General features: G+C 31.6%; 1 protein-coding gene across 1 annotated transcript; it reads left to right on the top strand.

The window, feature by feature from the left end:
• Positions 1-10,901: 10,901 nt before the first annotated feature.
• LOC105792173 (pathogenesis-related protein 1B) lies at positions 10,902-11,779 on the top strand. The gene has a single exon (XM_012620598.2). It carries the CDS (start codon positions 10,970-10,972, stop codon positions 11,450-11,452), a length of 483 nt encoding a protein of 160 aa, XP_012476052.1. The 5' UTR covers positions 10,902-10,969; the 3' UTR covers positions 11,453-11,779.
• The last annotated feature ends 1,356 nt before the right edge of the window (positions 11,780-13,135 follow it).

Raw genomic sequence — 13,135 nt, 5'->3', positions numbered from 1 at the left:
TTCAACCTTGTTTCAACATCTTCCAAATATCTTGAACAGAAGGTCATACATTCCTCTGCCAAGTAGCATTCAGCAATCAATCCTTCTGGATAACGCTTGTTGCGGCAATAAGACTTTAATTTGGATAGGAACCTAAACACGGTATACAACATTATCAAAAGTTGTAACTAAAGGCATATAGGTGAATGAAGGAAAATTTTAAAAATTGTAATTAACACCTTTCTATGGGATACATCCATCGATAGAAAACGGGTCCGCCAAGAATTGCTTCATGCGGGAGATGGATTATCAAGTGAACCATAATAGTGAAGAAGGAAGGTGGGAAGATTTTCTCCATGTTGCATAAAGTTAAAGCGGCTCGATCCTGTACCTTCTGAAGTTCTTGAACATCCAAAACTTTACCACAAATGGCTTTCATTATATTGGATAGTTCAATTATACAAGACGTCACCTTCTTCGAAATACATCGTAGAGCAACTAGCAGTAAATCTTGCATCAAGATGTGATAGTCATGTGATTTTAGCGAATATAGTCTTCGATCTTTAACACTAACACATCGAGATATATTAGATGCATACGCATCTGGAACCTTTATATCCTTCAACACCATGCAGAACACTTCTTTCTCTGTCTTTGACATTAAGAAAATAGAAGGCGGCAACCGATATTTACCATTCGGAAGTGGATTCGGATGAAGATCAGGTCGAATTCCCATCTGAACTAAATCAAGTCGACTCTGAATATTGTCTTTTGATTTTCCGTCTACATTCAAAATTGTACAAACAATGTTCTCGCAGACATTTTTCTCAATATGCATAACATCAAGATTGTGTCGTAAAAGGTGGTGCTCCCAATAAGGCAACTCAAAAAAATACTTCTTTTTTTCCACAAGTCCACCTCATACGGATCATCCTCTTCATCGGAGTTATCATCAGCTTCATTATTTGATCTTCTATTTCTTTGCGTGTTTGCCGGTTGATTCATCTTCCCATAACTGAAATTCATATCTTCCAACATTAACAAGATTTCAGATCCACTTGTCTGCGAAGGAGCTTCTCTGAACTCTTCAGTATCGTCAAATGCCGAACTCTGAGATCTAAATCTATGATTTTTCGGTAACCACCGACGATGCCCCATGTAAGAGAACTTCTTCCCATTGTATAACCATTGCGAACATGTTTGTGCAGCACAACAAGGGCACGCATAACGACCATTGGTACTCCAACCGGATAAATTGGCATAAGCGGGGAAGTCATTAATGGTCCACATCAAAGCTGCACGTAAATTAAAGTTCTCCTTTCTCAGCACATCATATGTCTCGACACCAGCCCATAATTATTTTAACTCTTCAACAAGTGGCTGTAAATAAATGTCGATATCATTTCCGGGCCCTTTCTCTCCAGGGATAATCATAGATAAGATAAAGGAAGATTGCTTCATGCAAATCCACGGAGGTAGATTGTAAGGAACAAACACTACTGGCCAAGTACTGTATGCAGTACTCATGATCTTGTAAGGATTAAATCCATCAGATGCTAGGCCAAGCCTCACACTCCTGGGATCGCTTGCAAAGCTTGGAAATTTATTGTCAAATGATTTCCAAGCTAAAGAATCTGTCGGATGCCTTAATAGTCCATCATCGGTTCGTCCTTCATGGTGCCACGTCATTGACTCCGCTGTCTTCGACAACATGAAAAGCCTTTGAAGCCTTGGTATCAGCGAAAAATACCGCAAAATCTTGACCGGCTTCTTTCTTGGCTGTGCATCATTTTCATCGTCGTTCCCATCTTCTGTGTTTCTATCCATCCAACAGGATTCGCCGCATACATGACAGCACTGTTGGTTTCTCCGATCGCCCCAGTACAACATGCAATCATTCGGGCAACTATGGATTTTGTTGTACCCAAGACCTAAGTCTTTCATCATTTTCTTCATATCTTTGCATGATTGAGGGATTTTTGCAAACGGAAACATTTCTCTCAAAAACTCTAACAGCATTGTCAATGAGTTCCCGGTCCACCCTCCCAAACATTTTAACTGGAAAAGACGAATGCAGAAAGACATTTTTGAAAATTTCGATCCCTCATATAGTTCTTCGTTCATCTTATTAAGTAGCGCGTAGAACTTTGCCGCTTCTCCATTCGGCTCTTCATGATGTACACTTCTTCCAGGTTCGGTAAAAGCATTTCCACCGAGATTACAATCATCAGATGGCACAAAGTCGGGTAGGAATGACTGTAAACCATGACTGTGAATATTAAATGCTTCCCGCAACATCCCTTCCATGTCATCCCCTCTAACAGACTGATGGTAAGCAGTACTATCATAAGATACATTCATCCTTGAAGAGGAAGTACTAGGCGGGCATTCTCCATGAAAAAACCATTGTTTATAACCACGAACAAACCCATCAACAATTAGATGCTCGTATACAACTTCACGATAATGCCAGTTTATGTTGACACACTTCTTACACGGGCAAAGAATCATGTTCTCTTGGCTTGCATATTGAAATGCAAAATTTAGAAAAATTTGTACTCCATTTCGATAACCGTCGCTTACCCTTGACAAATTCATCCAAGACCGGTCCATTTCTTATTTCTTGAAGCCTAATCTTGACAATAAATTGCACGGGTTTAGGATTTAGGAATAAGTATAGTTAAGCTATGTAAGTTATGTATTATGTAAGTTATTTATTACCCAAATTATGTAAGTTGTGTATTATGAAAATTATGCTATGTAAGTTATGTAAGTCATATAAGTTATGTAAGTTGTAAGTTATGTAAGTTATGTAAGTTATTTATTATGAAAATTAAGTAAGTGATGTAATTTACGAATAATTAAAAAATGTAAGTTATGTAAGTTGTAAGTTATGTAAGTTATGTATAATATTAATGTAAGTTATGTAAGTTGTAAGTTATGTAAGTTATTTATTATGAAAATTAAGTAAGTGATGTAATTTACGAATAATTAAAAAATGTAAGTTATGTAAGTTGTAAGTTATGTAAGTTATGTATAATATTAATTAACTAACTTATGTAATTTAAGTATAATATTAATGTAAGTTATGTATAATATTAATTAACAAAGTTATGTAATTTATGTATAATATTAATGTAATTAGTTATGTAATTTATGTATATTAATTAATTAAGTTATGTAATTTATGTATAATATTAATGTAAGTTATGTAATTTATGAATAATTATAAAATGTAAGTTATGTAAGTTGTAAGTTATGTAAGTTATGTATAATATTAATTAATTAAGTTATGTAATTTATGTATAATAATACTGTAAGCAATGTAATTTATGTGTAATAATTAATTAAGTTATGTAATTTATGTATAATACTAATGTAAGTTATGTATAATATTAATTAATTAAGTTATGTAATTTATGTATAATATTAATGCAAGTTATATGTATAATATTAATTAATTAAGTTATGTAATTTATGTATAATATTAATGTAACTTATGTAATTTATGTATATTAATTAATTAAATGATATGTACAAGCTTATGGAAGCTAAGAAAAGTAGAATTATCCTTTCACTTTTGTGTCTCCTCTCTCTCTTATTTACTATAGTTCTTTTAGTTTTATAATGTCTTGATATATAAAATTAGTCAAATTTTAATTTTGGTCCTTATACTATTCTTAAATTTGAGATTTTATATTTATATTTTAATTTTGACATAATTTGGTATCTCAATGTTTATAATGCTATTAGTTAAATGAAATATCTTATTTTAATTAAAATGCTTATGAGAATTTTAAATTTTTTAATTTCATTAAAATTCTTTGTTAAATTCAGTCCATTAAAATGTGTTAAACTCTTATAATGTCACAACAACAAATTTAACAAATGAACTCCAATTTTAAATTCTAAAATAAAGAGACTAAATTATTAAAATAAAAATTTGGAGATTGAACATCAAATATACAAAGAATACAAAAGCTTGAAATTTTAATTATTTAGTCTAAAACTAATTAACCCAACCCGAGACATAAATTGAAAACCATATTAATTTTAATAACTTTAATGTTGTTTTCTAGGCCCTAGCTAACCATTTTCTAAAGATATTTAACAAACGAAAAACATAACCTCGAAAGATGTTTTATGTAATGTGGAAACTGGTGAAAGATAAAAATATATTTATTACATAATTGAAAATAAATTTATTTTTCTGCTGTATGTTAAATAAATTAATAATATATTTATAATTAAATAAAACAATAAAAGCTAATTTTAGTAAGTCATGTATTTAACATTTTGTTAAATCGGGCAGCCCATTTTTACAATGTATATACAATATCCAAATCTCCTGTGTAAGAAACAAATAGCAGAGAACTAACAAACTTATTCAACAAAGCAGAACAGACATGTAGGAACTCGGTGTAGGAACAAAGCATAACAGACATGTAGGAACAGACATGTAAGAAATCGTGTAACATAGTTTAACATTGTTTACCAACTACAGAGCTAATTACAGAGTGCTGCCAAATCAATTACGTTCTAAGAAAATTACTTTCAACAATTGTTACTGCAACATGGTAAGGCAGTAAGGACATTTTGATTAAAATAATATCAGGAAACTTTACTAAATACGAGCTGATCAATAAGGCTGTAACAAATGGTTAATCCACAATTTTTCCGTTCCAATTATCTTTAACAGTTGGGCAAATGCAGTGTCAATTCTGGGAAACAAAACTTGAACATAAGACAATGGGTAATTTTTAACTCTTCAACAATGAGAAGAACAAAGTATTTAACTAAATTACAATTTCCTAAAACAACTCTAAATTTCTTAAAACAAGCACAACAAAGAAAATAAGTGATACACAAGAAGCACAGTTACAGGTCAGTTATGCTCAACTTATCAAACGCATAAGAAAACAGTTGAATAAAAAATGGTGTTTTTCCAGATAAATAAGTTATACAAAAAATTGTTACAAATGAAGAAAAACTCCAGCAGCAGGGAGAAGAACTGAAAACATGTATCCACAACACTAAATAGAAATTTCAGTTGAAGCAAAATAACAGTCCAAAATATTTGTATATTTAATATGAATTGATTTTAAATGTGACAAAATTTTTATTGTTACTTTTCAAACCCAAATTTCTGGACTCTCCTAAACTAAACCAAAATTTCTTGTTAAATTGTATCATTTAACAAGTCTCAAATTATAAATTAACCTTCAACCACATATGACTCCACAAACATCATATTAACAGAAGAATTTAACAAGTCCCGAAATTTTGCTTTCTCCTCTCAAAATCTTTTAACACCACATGCAAGATTAAATTGGAAACAGAACCATCGTATTCCAACGTGCAAAAATGGTTCAACTAAAGCTCAATTTGTCAAGGAAAAGCATTTATACCAACATGGTTCTATTGCAGTAAAACTCGATAAAACCATAAACTCCAGATATGACCCAACACCTAAACAACCATAGACCAAGTTGCAGGGATGCCATAATTTTCATAATTTATACCAACACTCATTATGGTGATAACTACAGAAAATAATTTAACAATAAATGCCTTTAGAAGTATAACCTGTACATTGCTGAAGCCGGAAACCCCGAATGATTTTTGAGAAAAAGAGGAAAACCTTACCGATTTCTTCGACGGCAGAGGAGGGCAATGGTAGAGGACTGCGACGGTCGACGAATGCAACGGTAGACGATCGACGGCAGAAGGGACGGTTATTTTCAAAGCAGCAGATTTGGGGAAGGTTCGGGTCCTGGAGCGCAGCAGATTTGGGGAAGGTTTAGGGTTCTTGCCTTGGGGAAATTTTGGGGAAAATTTAGAGGGAATGAAGATTTCGGGTAAGGGAAAAATGAACTGGGGAATAAAATGGGAGGGGAATAAAATGACAGCGTCTTTTTTGAACCAGAATGAAACGTTGCGGCGTTTTTAACACAGCGCCACTAATACCGTAAAGGCAAAACGGCACCGTTTTGTTTAAAAAACCCGAAACTTTGTGGCGTTTTCACCATAGCGCCACTAATGTCGTTAATGTGCCAGGGAAAATGACACCGTTTGGTTTAAAAAACCCGAAAACTTTGCGGCGCTTTTACCATAGCACCACTAATGCCCTTAATGTGCTAGTTAAAACGACACCATTTCATTAAAAAAAACCCCGACAATTTGCAGCGTTTTCGGCGTAATGCCACTAATGCCGTTAATATGCCAGGCAAAACGACACCATTTTGTTTACAAAAATGATAAAATTTTGCGGCATTTCCATAATATCGTCGCTAATGCACATTTAGTGGCGTTTTTCCTAGCGCCGCTAAATCCATTAAATTCACAGCCAAATACTTCACTGTTTCGTCTATATTATTAGCAATTTTTGCGGCATTTTTGTCCTAAACGCTACTAATGTTAAATAAAATTCTTTATTCAAACGGCGCCGTTATGAGATATTTGAATACATAGTTTTTTTAAGTTAGATTTATAAAATTAAAAAATTTTGTTTTTTAAGTAATATCTATAAAAAAAATTGATTAAATTAAAAATTTTAGAGTTTTTATATTTCATTTTGATTTTTGTATTTTAATTTTAATTTTAATTTTATTTCTTAAGTAATATCTAAATTATCCATAGCAAGCTATTACTTTTTTAACTTATTTATTATTTCTATTTAAGGTTATATTTAAATATATCAAATGGTTTAGATTCAATTTTTTAAAATATAAAAGAATTAATGAATTAATTGTATAAAATTTCAAATCTCAAGTGAACCTTAACCTTAACCATTGAAATGATATAACTATTTAAGTCTATATATCTCTCTCAAGGCATAATTTAAACCCTAAATTATAGATCTTTTACAATGAATGCATAAGAACATATATTTAAAATATAAATAAATAATAATAATCTAAACCCAAAACTCTAACCCGACCCTCTTAAAACCCTAAACCTCTTAAATCCCTAACTCTTAACCACTAACGTGCAACCCCTTATTAAACCCCTAACACCTAAACCATAAATCCCGACCAACCCTTAATCCCTAATCCATAATCCCTAAATCCATATATATATAGTACTCCCTAAACCTTAATTTAAATATGAACTCCTAAACCGGCGTTAAATTTTAAATTTATCATATACCCTAAACTAATTAAAAACTCTAAACAATTTTATTATTATCTTTTACAACTACATAATAACGTATTTAAAATATAAATAAATAAATAATAATCTAAACCCAAAACCCTAACCCGACCCTTGGAACCTTATACCCTAAATCCCTAACTCTTAACCACTAACGTGCAACCCCTTATTAAACCCCTAACACCTAAACCATAAATCCCGACCAACCCTTAATCCCTAATCCATAATCCCTAAATCCATATATATATAGTACTCCCTAAACCTTAATTTAAATATGAACTCCTAAACCGGCGTTAAATTTTAAATTTATCATATACCCTAAACTAATTAAAAACTCTAAACAATTTTATTATTATCTTTTACAACTACATAATAACGTATTTAAAATATAAATAAATAAATAATAATCTAAACCCAAAACCCTAACCCGACCCTTGGAACCTTATACCCTAAATCCCTAACTCTTAACCCTAACATCTACCCCCTACACCCCTAACCCCTAACCCTTAAACCTTAAATCCCAACCCTTAATTAAACCATAATATACCTAATCCATAATCCCTAAATCCACATATATATTCCCTACCTAAATTAAAACCTTAAAATATGAACTATTAAACCGACCTTAAATCTTAAATTTATCATATACCCTAAATTGAAAACCCTAAACTATATATAGTGATAATTAATTCAATATTTTAAAATTATTAATATCTCTTTTACAATTATATAAGAAATTTTTAATATATAAATTAAAAAAATAGTAATCAAGTTTACATATAACTTTAAAATTATTTTAAATAATAGTCTTTTAATTTTTCCATGTCTTTTATTTCAAATTATTTCTATGTGTTATTTTTTCTCAAGATTTTAAATATTCAATTAGGAATAGGTTCAATTTTAAAAATTAATAAATAAACCAATTAAGGTAAAATGTTTTAGCGCGCTTAAGCGTAAACGCTTGCGAAAACCCGAACATTTTGCGCTTTAACAAAAACGCCGCTAAAACCTATATTATTTGCGGCACTAATCTAAAAACGCCACTAAAGTCACCGAAGTGTCTCCAAATGACGTCGTCTGGGGTTTAGTTTTTGCGGCATTTTTATAGAAACGCCGCTAATACTCATATTATTAGCGGCGCTATTCAAAAAACGCCACTAATGTCACTGAAGTGTCTCCAAACGACGTCGTCTGGGTTTTAGTTTTTGCGGCGTTTTTATACAAAACGCCGCTAATACTCATATTATTAGCGGCGCTACTCGAAAAACGCCACTAATGTCACTGAAGTGTCTCCAAACGAAGTCGTTTGGGTTTTAGTTTTTCCGGCGTTTTTGTAGAAACGCCGCTAATACTCATATTATTAGCGGCGCTATTAGAAAAACGCCACTAAAGTCACCGAAGTGTCTCCAAACGACGTCGTCTGGGGTTTAGTTTTTGCGGCATTTTTATAAAAACGCCGCTAATACTCATATTATTAGCGGCGCTATTCAAAAAACGCCACTAATGTCACCGAAGTGCCTCCAAACGACGTCGTCTGGGTTTTAGTTTTTACGGTATTTTTACAGAAACACCGCTAATACTCATATTATTAGCGGCGCTATTCGAAAAACACCACTAATGTCACCGAAGTTTCTCCAAACAACGTCGTCTGGGTTTAGTTTTTGCAAACGCCGCTAATACTCAATCGGTTGCGGCGTTTTCAGTAAAGCGCCGCTAATGTACGATTTGTTCCGGCGTTTTTTGTATAAACGCCATTAAAAGTGCCGCTAAAAGCCTGTTTTGGTGTAGTGTTTAACTCTACCTTGTGAAGAGTTTCAAGGTTCTCATTTTCTTCCTTACTTTCTCGTTTCAAGCTAGCCCTTTAAGAGATGGAGATGGTACAACAATCGATTTTGAGAGTCCAAATCCTATTTTGGTTGTTGGTTCATCTTTCTACTTTTCCTGCCCAGCGTCTTGCCCACGACTCTTTCAAAGAGCATATATGTTCCAAAACTGATCCGGTTCGTATAAAGTCTTGGTGCTTGCATTCTGCCTTGGGTTTGGTTGGTTCTGTTTGGGATGTCAATTTGCCTTGGGATTCTACAGGAGTTCAGACTGGTTTTATCTGCGTAAGATTATATGAGTTGATTATTAAATAAACTTTCTACTTCACGAGATTAATTTAACTTTTCCTTGATTAACTTTGTTTTAATCCGATTCTTGATCTAAACAACTATTTTATATAATCCATCAATACCAAACATTTTCATAATAAGTCATGCTATGAATGAACATATGGAATCTCATTTTTGATACCCTAAAGTTTTATATTTAATTTAATTTAGTCCCTAAATTTGAAATGGTCATAACAATTTTAGCCTCGACTTAAAATCCGACTTCAATTACATTCATTAGGGACATTTTACTTTCTATTTATACCAAAATTTCATAAAAATTCAAATTTTATTCACTTTAGCCCCTATGTACATAACTAATAATTAAATGTTATAATCTAGTCCTTTTCATAATCTAAACTTAAAATCTATCAATTTCACACCAAATTTTTCAAGAAATCAACAACGACATCTTTAAAAATTTTTAATAATTTTACAAATTGGTACATGGGTAGCTAAATCAAGCTCTCATGATCTTAAAAACATAAAAATTATAAGAAAATGACTCGAAATTGCTTACCAATTAAGGGCCGAATGTTAAAAGCTTCAAAAATTGTTTTTCCTTAAGGTTTCTAAGCTTGGTTGGCTAGCAGAAAATGAAGAACATGAAATGCTCCACTAATATTTGTCTTATATGCTTAGATTATTCTTTATTAACCTAAATTAATTAAATTAATCAAACTTAATTAAACCTTAATCACCATAAATAAAAATAGCGAAAGTGAACATCATCATCCAATATTTGATATAACAAAAGGGTTTATTTACCATTTTGAACCTTTAGCTAATTGCAATTTAAGTCTCTAAATCTTTGGCAAATTAAAAACTTCTAGCGATCGAACTTTTACAATTTAATCTCATACATAAATTAACTATTTAATTGACAAAATTAATGGACCAGACATTAATATTCTTTTATAACAACTCTGTAAATATGCATATTTAATATTTACGGACTCGGTTTACATAAATGTGATTCTAAAATCTCATTTTTCGATACCACAAAAAATCGGGTTGTTACAATGTAGAACTTAAGTCATAGCTAGAACTTGTTGAGTTGTAGCAGATTAGCACTCTAGGTAAAACCATGAAGACATAGGATGACTCAGAACCATGTAAACAAGTTCGTGTCTTCACCTCTGTTTTTCCCTACACTTTTTACTTGGTCTAGTTCTAACTTACCGGTAATATATCAGTGTGCAAAAATCAATGTTGTTTCTAATAAAAAAAGAAGATGTTTCACCCCAAAATTTTCTCACTACCTCAGTTACGTAGCTGTCAATTAACTATAAATTTGGAATCAAAATCTTTAAACTTAATTTGATATTTTACTATATTGCTTTCAATCAAAAAGAAATTTAGAAATAAAATTCCTTTGAACATAGTTACTAATGATTGATTTTATGCAGAATAAAATTTTAGTAAAGGCGCAAACATTTTCTGAATTTAGGCTAGATTTTAATAGAAAATTTTAGTTTTACTATTGGATGTATAACTACATTTTGTTTTTTTTACACCATCATGAATTCTTATATTAGAATTTGGCTAAAATAATCTCTCTTTTAACTTCTTATAAATACCTCCCACAAATTTCTCATTTCTCATACCTCCCACAAATTTCTCATTTCTCATCAAGTGACTTATTCCGCGTACCTTTGGCATCGCCAATAGCACTAGAAACCAAAATGGCGTGGTGCAAAATTCTATTGGCGGTGACTTTGGTCGTCTTACATTTTGCTTTGCCTTCTTTCGCTCAAAATTTGAAAAAAGATTTCTTAGATGCTCAAAACAATGCTCGTGCGGAGGTGAATGTTGGGCCATTGGCTTGGGATGACCAAGTGGCTGCATATGCACTAGCATATGCAAAACAAAGAATTGGGGACTGTAATCTTGTTCACTCCGAGGGTCCATACGGAGAGAACATTGCAATGGGAAGCGATGACATGTCTGTCGCAGATGCATTGAAAATGTGGATTGATGAGAAAGCCTATTACGATCACGACTCTAATTCGTGCGATTTAGGTGAGGTTTGTGGCCATTATACTCAAGTGGTTTGGCGCGACTCAGTCCATGTAGGGTGCGCAAAGGTTAGGTGTGACAATGGAGGAACCTTCATTACTTGCAACTATGACCCTTTTGGTAACGTGGTTGGACACTCACCTTTTTGAGACTTGATATTAATAATCAAATTACCATCTATATATATCATTGAAGGATGTACTATTTTCGTATGCTTCGGAGGAAAAGATTTGCTAATGATGTATAATGTATACAAGCCATTTAAACTTGGCTTAATGCTTTAGTTGAGCTTTTTAGGTTGGAAGCATGCGATTTAGCAAGGAGGATTTGCTCTTGACATGTCTATGGAGATGTACTAGATGGAAGATTGCCTAAATAGTATCCATGACTTATATGCCTCCATATATATATTGTATGCATCAAGAACAAAAGGTTGTGGTGCAAAGTTTATTTCATAAAATTGATATTTGAAACTTCTCCACGAATTTCGCTCGTTCAGAAGCAATATATTATAAGCATCTCACTATATTTACATTTATAAAAGGATTTTTACATAACTATATCAAATCAGTACATTTGTACAATAATATTGAAAATCGAAAAATATTCATGTTAAGACTGAAAAAAATATTTATTCATAATAGGATTTGAATCTAAGACATCAAAGTTTCTAAAATTTTTCCTTAATTACATTAATATTTAAAGTGTTAAATATACCTCTGAGTCTAAGTAATTATAAAGCATAAGTTACACTCAATTAAAATACTTTTCATTTTTTTACCCAAAAGATAGTACATCACATTTATTTTTAATCTTACATTCATTTCAATCAAATGACTATGATGTTTAATTAATTCATATTTCGATAGATTGGTTGATTGTATGCAATATGAAATCATATTTAATTAATTCAATTTTATTTTCAAATATGCAATATTTTCATAAATTATAAATTAAACATTAAAAATAATAATTGATAACTAAAGCATTCAGAGGTTATAATAATTGAACATTAAATAAATTATAAAGTAATATGAAAATAAAAATATTATAATTTGATATGTTTTCAGCTGTAAAGTCAAACATAGCGTCTTCGTTGTCGTCCTATATATTTTTGAGATAAAAATACTTTTTATATATTTATTGAAATAAAATATTTGATAGTGATTGTAATAACTTACTCATTAATTGGTATTCATTTTGAAGGATATGAAAAATAGGTTAATGACCGTCTCTCGATGTGCTAAAATTGAAAGTGAGTATACTATTACAAAAGATAGGAAATTAGGCGGTGTCCATAAGTACGGGTCAAATTGTAATATAATTTGTTAGTACAACGAAGTATTGAGAGTACTCCAAAATTAAAATAAATCTAAATAGTACTAAATCAGAATCATATTACGAAAGATCACAATTGAAAGAATAAATAGAAAAAAATAGGTAAAAAAAATTAAACAGCATAAAGTCACAGGATTTGATATCTATCAAGAATAAAAATGGTAGACTAACTCGCTTCAGTGTTCATAGTTAACTCCTATTTTGGGTTTTATTCAACCAGCTAGTCATTAACCTAATAGGGCCTCTCGACCTTCTACTAACCTAATGAGTCGACAAGCACTACTTATCCCTCGATGTCACAGGTCAAACTGGGTCAGGCCAAGGGATACTCAGTAGACTATATCGATTTCGAGTTCATATCTACCTAAATGACTTCCTAGGGTCGTCAAACCTAGAGTTTAAGTCTTCTTTTCCAACCAACTAATTCGTTAAGAATCCTTAAAAAAATTATTAACTATTCTCACATCCTCTTGTCCTTACAGATTTAGTTACCC

The sequence above is a fragment of the Gossypium raimondii genome, chromosome 8 (assembly GCF_025698545.1).
Source record: "Gossypium raimondii isolate GPD5lz chromosome 8, ASM2569854v1, whole genome shotgun sequence".
Classification (NCBI taxonomy): domain Eukaryota; kingdom Viridiplantae; phylum Streptophyta; class Magnoliopsida; order Malvales; family Malvaceae; genus Gossypium; species Gossypium raimondii.
This window is presented reverse-complemented; position numbering and strand designations above follow the sequence as displayed.